Source organism: Aspergillus foveolatus, assembly GCF_047715535.1.
Source record: "Aspergillus foveolatus strain CBS 279.81 unplaced genomic scaffold BDW70scaffold_4, whole genome shotgun sequence".
NCBI classification, from domain to species: Eukaryota; Fungi; Ascomycota; class Eurotiomycetes; order Eurotiales; family Aspergillaceae; genus Aspergillus; species Aspergillus foveolatus.
The window spans coordinates 216,847-233,339 of NW_027396068.1; the positions used below are offsets into that span (position 1 = coordinate 216,847).

Below are 16,493 nucleotides of genomic sequence, written 5' to 3' on the forward strand. Positions count from 1 at the left end.
AGTCCTCATCCTCTAAGGTAAGTCATGATTTACATGAATTACAACCTGCAAGAAATAAATAATTAGAACGCTTAAGCCTCTTCGCTCGTCATTGGCAAATCTGACTGCAGCCCAACCCTGGCGCTAGCGATCGTCGCTGTGGCAAGGTCTTCTAGAAAAGGTACATGCAAGACGTGGGGACCATGCATAACTATCGAGTATCTCGACAATAGTCAGGTACTCTTTTGGTACTCTTTTGATACTCTTTTGATAAAGACAAAATATACATCGAGTTAAGCATGAGGCTTTGGTATTATGTTTCACAGAATCCCGAAGTTAACATGGGATCCCGCTTTTAAAGGCCACTATACTATAGACACAATGAACACTACCTAGCTATATCCAGAAAGAAATCAAATCGCAATATACAATATTTCATGACATGAAGGGAATGCAAGAGGTAGGTCGCGGATACTAGTATTCCGGATACGGTTCATATGGCATTGGCGGATGCCCACCGACCGGCAGCTGCCACCCAGCCTGCATTCTTAAGCGACGATCTAGTAGATATCGTTAGCAGTCCGCGCCTCCACGTCACACAGTGAGCATAGACATACCTTTCTCAAAGTCGCGCCATCTCTTCATCGTGATCTTACTGCTGTCGAATTCTCCCTCGCCGTCCTCGTGGCCCTTGTCCTTCTCACCAGCGGTCTTTCGAGTATCGCCCCAACTGAAGTCGTCGAATTTCCAGTATGCATACGTAGGGAGAACAAAGTTCCAGATCGGCAGCGAAATGAGGTATACAAGCATCCACAAGACATAGACTAGTCGGTGAGCCGTCACAACGACCAGAACTCCAGGAAGTCCGAGAATAAGGGCGAGCAAGACCAGTGGGATGATTTGGACAGGCTGTTTGACGATCGAAGAAACAACGACGTAGATGGTGAAGGAAATGGCGGCGGGAAGAACGACAGTTCCGACCAGCTCAACGAAGATCACGAACTGCATGCTGAAGCAGAACGTACCGCACAGGTCTCGAACCAAGACCAGCTCCATGAGGTTGTGGACTGTACTGTTGATCCAGCGACGTCGTTGGGATAGGAGCACCATGAACTTGTCCGGCACTACTGTTTTACAAACAGCCTGAGGAACGAATATTTGCTTGCGCTTGGGGAACGTCCGAAGCATGAGAGTTGACAGATATCGATCCTCACCCAGAAGCAGCAAGTTCTTCTTATGCAAGGTGTCCACCACGTTTTCCGAGTAATGTTCGACGATATCAGGGTTCGCAAGAATCGGCACCCAGTAGTTCTGGCCACCCTTAGGCGCTTTGATTCGATACATCGAGAAACACCCTGGAAGACAGGTAACACCACCGAACACCGATTCGAATGCTTTCGATTGGTGGTGAGAAACAAAGTACCTGTAACACTATTAGCGCCCGACTGGACATGTTGAGGAGGACAAGTACGCACTCAAAGACTTGGATCATGGTCACCCAGCTATCGGTCTTGTTTGCAATCTTTGTCTCACCACAAAGGCCCATCACCTCGGGGTCCTTGACCATTGCAGATATCATATGCGTCAAACTGTCCGGGAAAACTTTGGTATCCGCGTCGACCATGAGCACAACCTCATAGAAATCTGGTGGAATACCAGTTACGTGCAAGAGCCCGTTGAACATTTCATACTCTAGCTCGGTCATTCTCTCGTCAAACATGACCTTCTGCAAGAACGACATGAGAATAATTTGACTGTCTCTCTTTCCTCTGTTCCCGGGCTTTGCAGCAGTTGCTTCTGCCGGCGTGCCACATTTCACAATGATCATCATCGGAACGCGCTGCTGCTTCTCGACAGGGATGATGGAGTGTTCTCCGTAGTCGTAGAATCCGGCATAGACCTTGGCCATGTTATGGCGCTTGGAACCGGTAGCGACAGCTACATAAGAAAATGCCTCGACTTCTTCCGGAGGAATGATAGGATCCCGCATCATGCGGAGGACAATATCGGGTGTGGAAAACTCCTCACCTTTACCCTTGATGATACCGTCACAAATCACGACTATGGATTTATGGCTGTTCGGGTAGTCCGTTAACGCAATAGAATCCAGGGTCGTGCGAATACCTTCTTCACCCTCCGAATAGCAGGTAACCAAGCACATTGCATGGGCCAGAGGAAAGCCATAGGGCTGCCAGTCAGGGGGCGGTTGGGGGACAACAAGTTCATGTACGTAGCCAGCCGACCCGATGCCCTCGGAGTCCGGTATAACAGTCGAATAACGTGAATCTTGAACCAAGCTTGTTCTGCTAGCAGACGGGTTAAACCGTGAGTTATCCACGCTCACGTTGCCGCTACCGTTGTGGCTCTGCCTGTATATGGACGGAGTAGTGCCGCTGGCAGGGGGAACCAAACGAGTGGTAGAATTCTGGCTTGCCATGGTTACCCACTGGGGTTTCTGCTTTCCTCCGTTGCTCACTGTATACGGGCTAGAGAAGCGCGAGGTGGTCGGTAGGAAACTGGCCCTTTTGCTCATCCGATCACCTGGAACGGGGTCCGCAAGACGAGGACCAGGTCGGTAGATGTCATTCGACCAATCCTCGATTTGTTGATTCCGAGCCTTCGAGTCGACCGCGCCCATGCTAGTCTTCTGTGCCGCAAATCTTGGAGCGAGAAACCACTGGAAAAGAAGCGCAAAGGCAAACTTGACGATGACGATGGACAGGATGAAGATCAGAGACACATACAAAACAACCTGGGAGGCGATGCAGCCCACTGTGTCGGTGTCGATACTCCCAACCTTGATTATCTGAGATAAGCACTTGCCAATTTGCTTGTCCTCGCCGGTTTGGAAGTAGTATGTGAGATCAACACCGCGTATATCATCATTATCGCGAAGGTCCTTGAATTTTGTTGGGTAATTCACTTGGGTGTCGTCGAACCAGTTCAGAAGGTTTAGATCAAGCACATTCCCAGAGTAGACTGCAAGTTTCCGGCTTGTGTTCTTTGTATCTTCCCAGGTGAAATAGACGTCACCCGAGTTTTTCAAGCTGTAAAAAGACTTACGGGCTGACCCAGATGTATGGCAAGCCCAGCCATTGTAATAAGAGACTGTCGTGTTGGGCTCGGATGAGCCATCCTGATTGAAAGCATGGCATGGGAAATACCAGGCAAGGTCACCATTGGAATTAGTTGGAATATCAGAATTTTCGGTCCGGGTGATTAATCCCTTGCAAGCTCCGTTTACCTCCTGGAAGAAAAAGCTTCCATCTTGGCCTCCATACTTGTGCGGCAGGTCATAAAGGACATTGGTCATGTCCGGTATACCCGCGGCCGCAGGATGCGTCGACTTGGTCAGATCATATGCTTGTCCGTGGAATATCATGTACCCACTGCCGATCTCATTGATTTTCAATCGTGTTGGAGGAGATCCGCATACAGTAGCCGTGAAACCGAACGTGAGGAAACCGACAAATGCCGCGATCATAAGGATTATACTGATGAGACCGATCTTCTCCCGCCACGCGCTTCGTTGGGCTTTTTGCGGCATCCCGAAGCACTTCAAGATGAAGTCGGGCGCCCAAAATGTGATCACTGAGCAGTATGTTGTCCATAAGCTGGGAGGTCGCACCTGCTCCATGGCTTTTCGCCTTCTCTTCTCCGCCGCCGCCTCGCGTTTAGAGATTTTTCTGGAGCCCTTCCTCTTCTTCGATCGGTGTCTTGTCGGGACCCGCTCCATAGGCTTGTTGACATTCCCATGTGCACCGTACAGGGCATCCTTGCGCTTTGAATCCATACTCGGTGTACTGGTTGTCTCCGCTTCTCCCTCTTCGTGAATCAACGGTTCGTTACCTGTCATCGGATTGTATGTGGGCATGTTTTGGGTTTTTTGGTGGTAAAGGTAATTCGGGTGACTTGGATCAATGCGACCTCTTTCTGGCTTAACCAAACTCCTCTTTCGCCTTATCCCACCCTCTTCAGCCCGCTCCTCGTCTATATCATGTTGGTGTCGTGAACTATGCGAACGGTGATGTCTGTGATGCCGTGGACTCGTGGGGTCATTGTTGCTTAGACTGTCAGATTCGCGCCGTCGTCTGCGCGAAGGCTCTCGGAAGGCCGACGGTTCTTCTCTTCGCGGGGAAATCTTCCCCGGCCGCTGAGGCAAAGACATGGTAGCTATTCAATAGGCGAATATGGTCAGCGACTAAATTCAAGCGAGGTGGAATGAACTCCTCCGGGGAACAAGCTGAAAGCCTATCCTTCACCCCTCCATTAACTGGAGTTCCGAAGCGAGCTTTCTCATGACCGCCAGATCTCAGCCGACTGACCTTAGATTAGCATAGGCGATAGCGAAACGTGAGCGACGTTCTAGAATGAATGCTGATGAACCCTCCCAAGGAATGTGGGCACCGAATGTTCGCGCGGGGTTTCGATGGTCGTCCGAAATCGAGAATGGTACCGTAATCGGAATTAAATAGATTAATGCGATCTTCTAACAGTAGGTTGAGGGCAAAAATGCTCAGGCGCTCAAAACGACGGTCGGCAACAGGAATCACAAGCAGGACTGCGGAAAGGCTGCGGTAAACAAAAAGCGAGCGAATACTTTGATAAGTCGGAAAAGATTGAGAACGGCGCTCGTCACGGTAACAGATTAGACAAGCCTAAAACAGGTGAAGAGGCGAAGCGAAAGGAGTATTGGATGGAGAAAGATCGAAGGGTAGGATAGTCAAGGGGAGAATCAGCGGGACAGCGACAACCTAACATGGATGCGGGAGGTCACGCCAGTCCCTGAGGCCCAGATGGTAAAAGAAGCGGCAAGTCTTAGCCTGTCTCGCTTTGAACTTACTGTTACTCTGGACTCCGAGAGTAACCCAACACTATCCAGCCTGAAAACCGGTCGATAAAAAGAGAATCGTTCTTGATACGACTGCTGCTACGAGGTACTTGGAGTGCTTGTTTATTGATTGTTTTAATAAATCTATAACTCCGGTTCCATCTGCTTATTCATTTCAGCAATGCCCCCGATACCTACTCTCAGTTGCACTGACAGCGTCTGACCTACGCCCTAGAATTTCACAACATAACAATCGTCTCAAGTCAGGTACTGACAGAGTAGTGATAGGGTGGAATAAGAATACTCTCTATTAGACAGACTATCAAGCCAGAAGAGCGATTCATCGCGATCTGAGAAATAAACAGGGTCAATTCCCCAGGCACCGTGCTGTCGCTAGGGGCAATCGGGGTTTCCAGACCAGTCTGATCAGATCAACCGCATAGGGTCTGGCGCATGGCTGCCGCTAAAAATAGGGCTCCACCCGTCAGTTAGTCTCCAAAGATCTCATTGGTCCTTTTAATCATCCTTTCTTGGAATAGCTTAGCTCGTAGAAGTCACCTGATCCATCTCGGCTTGATTTTCACTCGCCAGCTGCCTTCTTGATCCTTGACTTGCAGGGGTTTTCGGATCAACTGTCGAGGAACTGGTATCTCAAGTATCCCTGGTTCTGAATATCCTTAAACTTGCAGTTGCGAGCACTCGCACTGGGTCCAGACGAGACCGGAAAACTCGAATTATAGGTAGTGTTCTAATGTACTCAAAGTAGCTATTTCCAAGACTCTGACACTATTTTCGGATACTACACTGGAGATTGTAGCCAATCGAATCGCAGACTACCGCCCGCTAGAGGCTGCTTTGCTGAAGAAGGCCGGTGCACTGGAAAATTGTGCCTGGCAATCTATACATAATAATAATGCCCTCTATGCATGCTCTAACGTTCCATCGCCGCTGGTGATGCGTTGTATATCCTGTACAGAATTCATATTCGAGCCCAACCTGACTGGCCGAGAAAGCACCTAATACCCGGCACGGGCAACCTAATCAAATTACTTAAGCATCATCGATACAAGAGCTTCATCGCCCCCACCTGATCTGAATTGTAGTCAATCGCTAAAGTGGACATAACGGCACGACCCAGGTCCCAGCAGAAAGGGGTTACTGGTTCGTGCAATTTAGCAATTTAGGAACACCAGTCTTCGGGCTTTTTCCCTCTCTTTTTTTTTTGCTCTTTTTTTTTTTGCTAGCCCCTAGCGGCAGGTCTCATCACTCAAGTACTATAATTCTATCCAAAACATTCTACCCTTAAATCTAAGCCAAGGTCACACTCGAAGCCCCTGTCGCTCGTTGCCCCCTTAAGGTACTCACCATTGACCATTTCTCGCCGTTGCGCCACAGTCTATCGATTTCAGAACCAGATTCAGGGTTTTGAGATCCAGCGAAAACTCTCCGAGTTTCCCCATTCTATCGATGATATCCATATTTCATTACAGGTAGTGTATTGCCAATCATCAGAAATATTGAAGTCAGCTTGAAGTCAGATCGGGGTCCCCGAGTAGGGAGTGCATCCTCAAGAATTACTGTATATCTTAACATATATTCCCTTGGGATACATATGATCTACCATTCTCATGACATCAGGAAAACCCACAACACGCGAAGTACTGGAATTAGTCTGCGTACTACTTCGTGTAGTGCACGTAGTACCAAAAAAAAGCCCCGGCTATCAGGTCTTCCGGCCTCCGACTACTAACCACGATGGACGTCCCATCCGACACCAATTGCTATAATGTCGACACACTCCACAACCGCCCATTGCCGAACCTCGAAAGATATATATAGCTGACCGACTAAGAGCGCCCGAAGATGTGGCTGACCCTGACTCGCTGCACCATTTCTGGCGCTTTCGACAAGTTTCTAATTCTAAGAAATCGTCATCAACCCTATTACTGTAATAACTGCTCTGCCTAAGTATCTGCCAGGGTATCTACCTAGGCATATGCCTAAGTATCTATTCTGCAGAAAGTGAACTCTTGTCTGGCGAACTCTGGAGAACCCGTCGATGCGTTGGCTGTGGCCATGTCGTTATAATTAGAACCAGCTTGCATAAGGCCAGTCTTAACCACGAATGGTCTAAGACAACCATCTGAGTACTCTGGAGAGCCAGAAGTAAGACCTCACCTCATCCGTGACATTTTAGGACGGATCAAGTGGCCATTGACATTTCAGCCCACTGATCTAATATTAATACGAGACTGAACCTCACAAAGCTACAAAGACAAGCCCCCGCCAATAAGGAGTAGAAAGGTCGTCAAAGCGCCTTTGCGCCTTTCGCGTCTTTCAGCCATTTCAGCCATTCCAGCCTTTTCAGCGTTTCTGAATTTTTGGATTCTTACGCTCGCGGCCATAGGCCTTCGCCTCGGCTAGAGGTACTGCAGCAACCATGCCATTTTCTGCCAGGTTGATGTGATCTGAGGTCACTTTCAGCCTCACGCAGTTGAGGAAGGTGGGGAATATACGGGACTCGGGAGTACACGAAGGGACTCCTGTGCCGGTGACTCGGTGGGCAACACTGGGCGTGATGCCCAGTCCCACTGTACGGTGGTCTGTTCGGTGGATGGACACAGAACGGTGTATTCTCGTATAATTGGGCTCAACTGGTTCCCAGGAAGACTTGCGGCTGTCAAGATCTGATTCCTGCAACGATTACGGAAGATTTGGGATGGTTCTGGTTTTCTTTGCAGAAATCCCATGCATGTCCAGCGCAGGGAATTCCACGAATGCAGCGGGGATCTGGAGACGGGGTATTGTACTGTATTTAAATGAAACCGATTGGAATTGTTTCTCCTGGTCAGCCGAGTCATTCTTGGTACAGGTCTTATTTTTGTTTGCAGTGTCCTGGGTACGACAATTACGACGAATGATCGGAATAGAGGTCTTAGAACACTGAAAGGCAGAAGGAATTCTGTAACCCAGAATACATACACTCCCAACTCAGCTGCCCAGCAGAACATCTTCGTCCCAGTCCTGTACCGCAATCCGAACGCTTGGCGTAGCCGCTGCTCAGCTGGGCAATTATTGGCCCATCTTCTACCGTCCATTTCATCCAATTCATCCACATCGTTCTCCCCCGCCCCTCTGCGCCTGTTCTTTCTCTGTTCTGCCTGGCACTGCAGCTTTTCTTTTTCTTCTGTCTCCCTCTCTGTTGCATACCTTCGTTTATTGTTATTGCCTGCCTTTGTGCTTTGCGGTATGAGTGTCTCGCCCCAAGTAGTCGTATATTCGCCGTTCGTTTCTGACATCTCAATAGAGTCCCTGTCTTTGTCGCTCGTTGGTGGGCCCGCGATTCCTCTACCGATCATCGCCCGTCTTATAAGCTCCCCGACGATCAACCTTTCGCTCTTCCACGTTCCTCGTCGACTGAACAGCTCACGCTCTCACACGCTGGACTCGCCCGCTCGGTCGCTCGGTCGCTCTAAGGCCTCTTCAACCGCGCCAGCCCTCGTCCTACAACTCCCTCCATGTCCGAATCATAGGCATCTCTCGTTTCGTACCACCTGCATCCACCCAGGTCTCTCGCTAGACAGCGAGATTTGAATCTCGGCCACATCTTACTCCAGAATCGGTGGCGTGCATCTTCAACTGCGCGACAATGGCAAGCCCTGTAGCCAGCACCTATCCTCATCCTCATCCTCTTCCGTCTCCTCCCCCCGTATACCATCCGTCTTCACCCCCGCATTCTCCGTCACATCGCGAGCCTCAATCCACGCCACGGTATCCAAACTACCCGCCGACGTCTCCAGTTGCACGGAAACCGCTACCGGAAGCGCCGCGAGCGCAGGTTGCACAAGAGACCCAGCGCCCGCCGGTGCCCTCGGTCAGTGTAAACGGCCAGATCGAGCAGTCTGAAACGCAGAGTCCGACAGCTAGGAACGTACATGACAATTCCTTTACATCACACGTGCCGAATACCGCTTTTTCCAACCTGACGCTCGAAGACAACCCCACAAAGAATGGAGGGTATCCCCCGCGAAAGGAGTCAGTCGGAGTCATTCCTTCGTCCGGGAACATGGCCTATCGACACACCCCTGCCAGCAGTATTTCATCATTTGCTGTAGAACCTCAGCCGCATGATGAGCCTCATATCCTTGGTAAGGATAGCGGGTCATCTTTCGATCGCGATGGCCCATCCGGTAGCCAGAACACCTCTTCACGCGGTAGCCTAGACAGCATGGCGCATGCCTCTGAGAACATTGAGCCTTTGCACTATCATCATCGCCCGTACCTGGCCTCCCAGCCAGCTGTTCGGTCCACTCCTGCCTTAGGGCTAGCGGAGAACACGCCAGGAACCAATACTCACCTCACTGCCAAACGGCCACAGCGCCCACGCTCGGCATATTCTTTTGCGTCAGACAATGCGTCTCCCCAGGCATCACCCTACCTCAAACCTCGTACTTCATCTAGAAACTCCAGCTCTCCCGACGTTCGACCGCTCTCCTTCGTTGATCTCCTTAACACCCCCTACCCTCAGCCAGGTCCCGCTCCGGTTCATCTGGGCAATTCTCATCTTCGATCTTCTGTGGGAAACAATGCATCTTTGCTGAGCCATAAGCAGACCTTTGATATGTATCTGGCGAATGTGAAGAAGACGGATGATCCTGCCGTTCAGTATGAATTCGCCGTTTTCATGGTCAACGCCATGCTAGAAATGCCGGACGATGTATTGGAAGGCGGCAAGCCGTCAATTTCGGCGGAGAAAGGAAAAACTTCCAACGACATTACTCGCTCCCACCTCTTGAAAGAGGCCAAATCGATTTTGCAAGGACTAGCCAACCGCAGTTATCCTTTTGCTCAGTACTACCTTGCGGACGGCTATGCCTCGGGCTTGTTCAGTAAAGGGAAAGAGGATTACGACCGCGCCTTCCCGCTTTTCGTAGCCGCGAGCAAGCATGGCCATGTCGAAGCATGCTACCGAACTGCTTTATGTTATGAATTTGGATGGGGAACTAGGGTCGAGGCTTCCAGAGCCCAACAGTTCTATCGTCAGGCAGCCTCGAAAAATCACCCAGGTGCTATGCTCCGAATGGCCAAGGCCTGTCTTGCAGGAGACATGGGATTAGGCAAGCGCTATCGAGAAGGTATCAAGTGGTTAAAGCGAGCGGCGGAATCATCCGATGCTCAGTACAACTCGGCGCCCTACGAGCTTGGACTCCTTCACGAAACCGGTTACGGAGATGATGTCTTTGTCGATCCTTCTTATGCCGCTCAGCTCTTCACCAAGTCGGCTGATCTGGGTCATGTAGAGGCCTGTTACCGTCTTGGGGATGCCTATGAGCACGGAAAGCTGAATTGCCCGAAGGATCCCGCCCTGAGCATTCACTTTTATACTGGAGCTGCGCAAGGCGGTCATCCACTTGCAATGATGGCGCTGTGCGCTTGGTACTTGGTCGGTGCAGAGCCTGTAATGGAAAAGGACGAGAACGAGGCGTACGAATGGGCCAAGCAGGCTGCTGAGCTCGGTGAGTTGCCTGACCCTTTTGATAGTAATTCCAGCTAACGTAAAGCAGGTCTTGCAAAAGCACAATATGCTGTAGGATACTTCACGGAGATGGGCATTGGATGTCGACGTGATCCCTTGGAGGCCAACGTCTGGTACGTCAAAGCGGCCGACCAGGGAGATACCAGAGCGGTGCACCGGATCGCAGCAATTCGAGCTGCGGCGGATGGTGTCAACCCAGCGCAGGCCGCTGCGGATGCCAACGGGAAGAAGCGCAAAAATGGTACGTCTCCAGATTTGACTTATACTACTGATTCTAATTGATGATGATCCAGATGGCAAGAAAAGATTCGGTATTTTCTAAGCCTGCCATGACATTAGCAATATACACAGCGGACACAAGCGACAAGTCCGCGATGGTTAATACATAATACACACGACTTGCACATGCACGGGCATTGGTACTCTTATCTTACTGCAGCGAGTTGCTATGCATGGATTTGTTTGACCGCATTTGGGAGGGCATACGGACCATGTTTATTTTTACCAGGCGAACATATCCTCTGCACATAGTTCGATTTGATATCTCCTCTTCTGTGCGATTACCACCTTACAAATAGTACACACCTTTCAAGGGTTCAACCAGCTGAAATCTTGATCTTCCCTAGAATTATCCTTGGATGTAAGAAAGGCCTGCTGTTGGCTGTCAGGTATAGCAGTCGTCATCATGGCAGCTTTCCCCGCATTCTCTCCGCCTCCCTCCATTCTCCAGATTCCATTGCTCGCTACCATTGGAGACAGTCCTATCACCCAAACTACCCAACCTATCAAACACCCACTCCCTTACCGAAGGTTCATCATGACTTCATCACATTCGAAGAGCCAACAGATGCCCATCCATGAGTCTCCGCCATTCAGCATGCAATACCCCGCAGGAAGCATATAAACGCACCCCGACCTTCCCTCCCACTCAATCATAGCAGGTTACTGAATACCTACACGAAACACATACAAGCTCAATTCATTCAAAATGGAACCGGCAGACCCCCTTGACGGCCAATGGATCTCCATCCACATTCGCGACCGCCTCAAAGACCGTGACATCAGGATCCGCGACTCCCTAGTTACTCCGTCTGTCTTCCTCTTTTTCAACCTTCATTCTATCTCAGCCTCACTAACATGACATAAACCCACAGTGGCGACTTCCACTCTCCGGACAACCCCGCAGAGCCGCTCACAGAATCCGCTATTGACAAAATGACCATTCCCGCCGAAGGCCTCGGCGAGGTTTGCGCCACCGGTCGCCGCGGCAGTGAAGGCTGGCTTGATCTGTTTGACGGCGACAAGAAGATATGCGAACTGCACTGGGATAACCGTGCCGAGCGGCGCTGGAATGACTTTGAAGTGCTGGAGCCGGATGAGGGCTATCGAGTTGAGTGCTCGGGGTGGAGTAGCGAGAGGGGTCCGCTGGGCCATGTCTTTGTGGATGTGAGTGAAGCACGGAAGGAGGAGGTGCGCAGGGAGAAGGAGCTTGGCGGGCTGAGGGTTTTTGAGGGCGCGGGGGTCGGGGAGAAGAGTGTGGATGTGGATGCGGCGGAGGAGGTACCTGTGTCAGGGGGTTTGGGGGTTGGTGGGAAGTAGGCGAGAATCTAACGATTGGCTGTTTTCCCCATTGTGCTGTGTATATACCTATGAAAGTATAGTATCACGATGGGGCTGGTTTTACATTATAGCTAAGGTTATCAATGATCTCTTCTCTCAAACGCGCAGACCTTTCTAAGCCAGGTTTAATCCAGACCAAACACAATCACACCGTCCAGCTCTTAGTAAAGATTGAATACATGTTATACATATGTTCTTCATCTAGTAGTACAATTCAGTTCAGCAATCACCTACTCTTCACGCATTGCTAAACTGGTCATTAGGTCCTTATGCTTCTTTTCCTCACACATCTAGTTACAACTTCACACCAGCCACCAGCAGTATCCCGCGGATATACTTGCCATCCGCCATATGCCCGGCAATATGCCCTCCTTCCATATCCATAACATCCATTTGATCACCCTCTTTACACGTATTATGTACCTTGCCCTACTGCAAGCCAACCACGGCGCTTGTCGGTTTCATTAATTGTCCGGTCGGAAGACTTAACCGAGTCCAGCTAATGGCATCTCTGATCATCGAGCAAAGGCATTAGCTTCCACCCATCAAATGACCAACCGTGCCACTAAAAACGGGAAAGGGATATACCGCGTCACTCCCGCACGTCAACGGCGGGCAGCACATAAGGTTGATAGTTGAGTTATCGCACGCGCGGTTGTTGAGCTTCACCAGAGAGAAACAATTAGCATCCGGTCAATTAGGGTTTGGTCATGGGACGAAGCAAAGCGACTTCGACAAGGCATGATAAACAAATAACACGAGCGAAGGGACGTACACCAATACACGAAATCTGCGTCTTGAACTCGGACGGCATAGCTGTTGTGACTCCTGCGGAGGCAAGGAGGGTGGTAAGAAGGGCGAGACTGAGGAGTTGCATTTTATCGTTTTGACTGGATCACTTGATTGATCGTAGCCTTGTAGGACGAGGGAGAGAGAGGGAGAGCGTAGTGAAGAGGAGACGTTGGATTTAGGTTGAGGCGAAACTGGGCTCAAATTCAATTCCGACAGGGAGGGGGAAGTTGTTATCTTTAAGTTTCCCAAACATCTATCCCTTGATTCAACTCCCAGCTCTCAGTCTTCAGAAGTCAGACCGGCACGCGGAAGCCCTGGAATGATGGAATGACGCAACGCAGCGTGGGGACTGATTTTCAGGAGGCTTGTAAATGCTGTGTGACAGCTCCAGCTGCGTGCATTGTTGTTCCCTGCAAGCGAATCAGGGCTGGGATGGTAGGACGGATCTGCAGACATGATACAAGTACAGAGTACGCAGTGGAGGTAGTGGCAGCTGTTTCTATATTTGTTACTCGCTTGCTGGGCTTGGGCGATCGCCGGATGAATCACGACCCACGCCTCGATCTCACGATGACTGATGCGGTGATTTTACAGCACGACTGGTCGACTGACAGACTATGGAGGCCATTGTTGAGAAATTAGGTGGCAGTATCAATGCTACCCCAGGCATGATTCGATATGGCCGGCGCCCGTTATATATTTTGATGCGATTTTGAGTTTGTCCGTCAAAGGTTTAGCATAATCGCCAGCACCTAGTCTATGACAAGGCCTCTTCAGGTGCATTACTACGCTTTCAGCTGTTCACTAGGTGGTTTGCAGCGCTTGCTCCTGTTGTGTTCGTGCTTTCCTTCCTCGACCTCCCTCCTTTGGGCTACTAATGTTTGCGGTTGTGGTGCGGAGTCTAAGCCATTTAGTATCCACCGTCGGTACGCTGGCCATATAGCAGAGAACAGAGAGCTTCACTCTGTTTTATCTTGGCATATTGAAGTCATACAGCTTGTTAATGGGTGATAGGGCCCATTGAATTTATGTGCGGTTGTACGATGCGAGCGCGGTATGGTTGAAAGCGGAGGTAGGTTAACCTCATATTGAGGCGACTGCTAGCGGGATGAGTGCTAGCAAGTCTAGGTATATTAAAGAGCTGCGTTGGTGAAGATGCTGTGACATATACTTCCAAGCCGAGTCTAGTGGGATAAGTGCAGTCAGTATACAGTGTAGTAGCTCTGCAACATACAAACGTACTTCAGAATTACAAACTGCATCCTCCCTTCTCGGTCAAAACCTTAGACGAGAGTGCTTGCTTGCAGCCTGAGTCCGGGGCTGATTCAAACGAGCGGCTATCCATAGGGAGAGTAAAGGGGATTAAGAATGCGAGATAGACCTCAGAACGGGTCATAATCGTGACTCTTTTAGTATCTGATCTCAATCTCGTACCCCAGATCAGCACTCACTGCGTCAACGGCTTCCAGGATGAGTGCATATGATCTCCAACGAAGGCAGGTGACGGCCGAATCATAAAGCAAAATGCAGCCTTTCGGTTCACGGGTCCCTTGATTACATACTCTTCTACGCGAGCACGGAGCAGTCTGAGGATTGTCATTGCCATAACATGAAGGCGAGCCTTGAAGGCAATCCAAGGAAAACAATGCTGTCACGAGCTCTACTGTGTCATCTATGCAGAGCATTAAGAGTTGATTGAAGCCTGGCATCTGATCTGGAGGCGGAATCGAGCCCTTTCTCGCACACAGTGAGCCACCAGCTCGTTCCTCTTCAAGTTGAATAGCATCGCCTAATATCACCTGCTTATTGGTTTTGACATTGTTGCAGCTTGATCAAAAAGGAGAACCGATTATTCGTTATACGATGCGGTTCTCTGTCAGTGCTTCTTGTTTGCTTCGCTTAGAGGCCTGCGTTTCATGGAGGTAGCATGACGAAACATCATACCACTGAGGCCAAATTCTGAGATTAACCTACCTTCGCATGACGGCTGCGAAGAGATCTTGAGAATGAGCCTTGACGCTGTTGACGGCATTCAAGTGAAGATGTTAAATACGACGCCCTCGGTCGCCTGGGAAGTATGTATACTCCAGTTAGTCTGCTGGCCGTTAGTGCCTCCGGACTTTTCTTCCAATAACTGAAGCAGCGAAGCTACGTCTCTCGAGAGCCCGCGGTCGAGGTCTCGGTTTCAACATCTATGATGCATTAAACTAAATAGGCAATACAGCGCAGTGAGACGGTACGGCCTCTTTGACCTGTTCTCCGAGAAAAAGCATTGCATTCTACTACACTCGAAGAACGGAGCTGCTATATCACGGTCAGCGAACAAGATAGACGGACTGGAAAGTTGCTCTCGAGTCTGGACCATCCCAGTCTCTGCCTATATTAAGGGGGTGATAGAAAGATATTGTTGTTGCTATCTTCTGAGGTTATGTAATATTTTTATAGCCTGGATTGTGGACTCTGGGGCAGCCCAAACATACTATCGAAAGCTGGAAAGCGTGCGGCGGAATCAACCGTGATAGAAAGGGGCTTTGAGAAAAAGTCCCCACAGCCGTCTGCTCTTCGAGCGACTCTAGGTGATTCTCCTGAGTCCCTGAATGTGGAGGGAGTGCAGGCTTCAGTTACTGACATGATCTGACCCACGAAGGCGAAAATATAGCAATGTACGACATTTCAAGGCTGGCTTATCTCTATATTCCCAGATAGCTCTCCCCTAAGGTCCCAGGAGCCGATGACAGGACTAACGGCGCCAAATGGTCAGACAATTAGTGCCCTATTACCGTTCAAGCATCGACATATTGCGCTCCTAATTTGGGCGCCCCCGAAGTGAAACAAGCGCTGCTCGGCAGACTAGCTACCTGGCCCATCTCAGCTTCCAGCTTCAGCGTTCAGACTATATACGGTGATCTTCTTGCTTAGCGTCAAAGAGGCTTTGGCCAAGCATTTACTGACACAGGAAATGGATGCAACCTTGATCTCGCTCGAGAGTCGAGACTGCCATATCTGCGGATCATTGCCGTAACCGACTGGGATGCGTGGCCGGCTTGGGGATCTTCGAGCTATGGAGCGACAATTGTGATAATGCGAACGGGTGTCCCAATCAGCCCTGAAAGGGGTCTAAGGCGGGTAGACAGCGACCAGCGTCAAGAGAGCATGTATCTGCCATGGCATACTGAATACTATGAATCCGATAATACTATGAAAGGTTCTATGAAAATAGACGACTCTGGACGTTAGTGAAGACCAAGACATAAAATCCCCCCAGAATGGAGCGGTTGAGATGAGAGAGGTTATATTCAGTCTCGGCAATGCCGGCACGCATGCGGTCTACGATTCCGCGGAGTGCTTTGAGTAGTATCTTCGAACCATTTCGAACCAAAGAATGGAAAGAAATGCTGGTTGCAAGCATCACCAGTAGTAAGAATAGCAGCGGGGCCCCTGAGTTGAAGGAAAAAACGGATCTTCGCTCAATTCTTTTGTATTCTCTTCTCTGTCCATCATTGGTGACGATCGACCGGATTATTGACAATAATAACCAGTCCGTTCCAATCTCCATTGGATCACGGCTACTCGTTCATTATTCCCCTGAGCCTCGAACAGACTTTCAATCTTTGTGGCTTTGTCTAAAGGCGTACCAAGCGCACGGTCAGTCTTACTTTCAACAATCTACTCAGACATCTATACGAGGCTGAGCCATCGCAACCGTCATCGAGAGTTAGAACCCCCTGACTAAGA

At 49.9% G+C, this 16,493-nt stretch overlaps 7 protein-coding genes across 7 annotated transcripts; 4 read left to right on the forward strand and 3 right to left on the reverse strand.

Moving 5' to 3' along the window:
• Positions 1–267: 267 nt before the first annotated feature.
• chsF (chitin synthase CHS3) lies at positions 268–4,456 on the reverse strand. The gene is made up of 4 exons (XM_073744928.1): positions 4,305–4,456; positions 1,455–4,152; positions 597–1,402; positions 268–539 (listed from the first exon to the last, which is right to left on the reverse strand). Exons 2-4 carry the CDS (start codon positions 4,145–4,147, stop codon positions 454–456), a joined length of 3,585 nt encoding a protein of 1,194 aa, XP_073599869.1. The 5' UTR covers positions 4,148–4,152; positions 4,305–4,456; the 3' UTR covers positions 268–453.
• A 2,461-nt stretch (positions 4,457–6,917) lies between these two features.
• Positions 6,918–8,057, reverse strand: BDW70DRAFT_81809 (uncharacterized protein). Its single transcript, XM_073744930.1, has 2 exons — positions 7,204–8,057; positions 6,918–7,144 (listed from the first exon to the last, which is right to left on the reverse strand). Exon 1 carries the CDS (start codon positions 7,906–7,908, stop codon positions 7,297–7,299), a length of 612 nt encoding a protein of 203 aa, XP_073599870.1. The 5' UTR covers positions 7,909–8,057; the 3' UTR covers positions 6,918–7,144; positions 7,204–7,296.
• A 257-nt stretch (positions 8,058–8,314) lies between these two features.
• chs3 (putative chitin synthase activator (Chs3)) lies at positions 8,315–10,942 on the forward strand. Its single transcript, XM_073744929.1, has 3 exons — positions 8,315–10,326; positions 10,375–10,587; positions 10,640–10,942. Exons 1-3 carry the CDS (start codon positions 8,460–8,462, stop codon positions 10,666–10,668), a joined length of 2,109 nt encoding a protein of 702 aa, XP_073599871.1. The 5' UTR covers positions 8,315–8,459; the 3' UTR covers positions 10,669–10,942.
• Positions 10,943–10,952: 10 nt separating this feature from the next.
• On the forward strand, positions 10,953–11,263 carry BDW70DRAFT_128338 (uncharacterized protein). Its single transcript, XM_073735421.1, has one exon. The coding sequence runs from the start codon at positions 11,032–11,034 to the stop codon at positions 11,248–11,250; it is 219 nt and encodes a 72-aa protein (XP_073599872.1). The 5' UTR covers positions 10,953–11,031; the 3' UTR covers positions 11,251–11,263.
• A 71-nt stretch (positions 11,264–11,334) lies between these two features.
• On the forward strand, positions 11,335–12,037 carry BDW70DRAFT_169471 (aegerolysin family protein; the record flags this gene model as incomplete). Its single annotated transcript, XM_073742692.1, has 3 exons — positions 11,335–11,435; positions 11,501–11,816; positions 12,008–12,037. The coding sequence occupies 3 exons, from the start codon at positions 11,335–11,337 to the stop codon at positions 12,035–12,037; spliced, it is 447 nt and encodes a 148-aa protein (XP_073599873.1).
• An 87-nt stretch (positions 12,038–12,124) lies between these two features.
• On the reverse strand, positions 12,125–13,364 carry BDW70DRAFT_128339 (uncharacterized protein). The gene is made up of 3 exons (XM_073735422.1): positions 12,742–13,364; positions 12,555–12,629; positions 12,125–12,477 (listed from the first exon to the last, which is right to left on the reverse strand). Exons 1-3 carry the CDS (start codon positions 12,841–12,843, stop codon positions 12,466–12,468), a joined length of 189 nt encoding a protein of 62 aa, XP_073599874.1. The 5' UTR covers positions 12,844–13,364; the 3' UTR covers positions 12,125–12,465.
• Positions 13,365–13,403: 39 nt separating this feature from the next.
• On the forward strand, positions 13,404–13,999 carry BDW70DRAFT_128340 (uncharacterized protein). Its single transcript, XM_073735423.1, has one exon. It carries the CDS (start codon positions 13,518–13,520, stop codon positions 13,767–13,769), a length of 252 nt encoding a protein of 83 aa, XP_073599875.1. The 5' UTR covers positions 13,404–13,517; the 3' UTR covers positions 13,770–13,999.
• Positions 14,000–16,493: the final 2,494 nt, after the last annotated feature.

What these genes read in the sequence shown, in the direction of transcription:
- BDW70DRAFT_128340 (XM_073735423.1), top strand. Translation starts at nt 13,518, where the DNA reads ATGACAAGGCCTCTTCAGGTGCATTACTACGCTTTCAGCTGTTCACTA.
- BDW70DRAFT_81809 (XM_073744930.1), bottom strand. Translation starts at nt 7,908, where the DNA reads ATGGACGGTAGAAGATGGGCCAATAATTGCCCAGCTGAGCAGCGGCTA.
- BDW70DRAFT_128339 (XM_073735422.1), bottom strand. Translation starts at nt 12,843, where the DNA reads ATGCAACTCCTCAGTCTCGCCCTTCTTACCACCCTCCTTGCCTCCGCA. An exon ending in CGCAGATTTCGTGTATTGGT is followed by an intron (nt 12,630 to 12,741) that starts GTACGTCCCTTC and finishes TCTCTGGTGAAG; the next exon opens with CTCAACAACCGCGCGTGCGA.
- BDW70DRAFT_128338 (XM_073735421.1), top strand. Translation starts at nt 11,032, where the DNA reads ATGGCAGCTTTCCCCGCATTCTCTCCGCCTCCCTCCATTCTCCAGATT.
- chsF (XM_073744928.1), bottom strand. Translation starts at nt 4,147, where the DNA reads ATGTCTTTGCCTCAGCGGCCGGGGAAGATTTCCCCGCGAAGAGAAGAA. An exon ending in ACCATGATCCAAGTCTTTGA is followed by an intron (nt 1,403 to 1,454) that starts GTGCGTACTTGT and finishes ATAGTGTTACAG; the next exon opens with GTACTTTGTTTCTCACCACC. An exon ending in ATGGCGCGACTTTGAGAAAG is followed by an intron (nt 540 to 596) that starts GTATGTCTATGC and finishes GATATCTACTAG; the next exon opens with ATCGTCGCTTAAGAATGCAG.
- chs3 (XM_073744929.1), top strand. Translation starts at nt 8,460, where the DNA reads ATGGCAAGCCCTGTAGCCAGCACCTATCCTCATCCTCATCCTCTTCCG. An exon ending in CAAGCAGGCTGCTGAGCTCG is followed by an intron (nt 10,327 to 10,374) that starts GTGAGTTGCCTG and finishes AACGTAAAGCAG; the next exon opens with GTCTTGCAAAAGCACAATAT. An exon ending in CGGGAAGAAGCGCAAAAATG is followed by an intron (nt 10,588 to 10,639) that starts GTACGTCTCCAG and finishes ATGATGATCCAG; the next exon opens with ATGGCAAGAAAAGATTCGGT.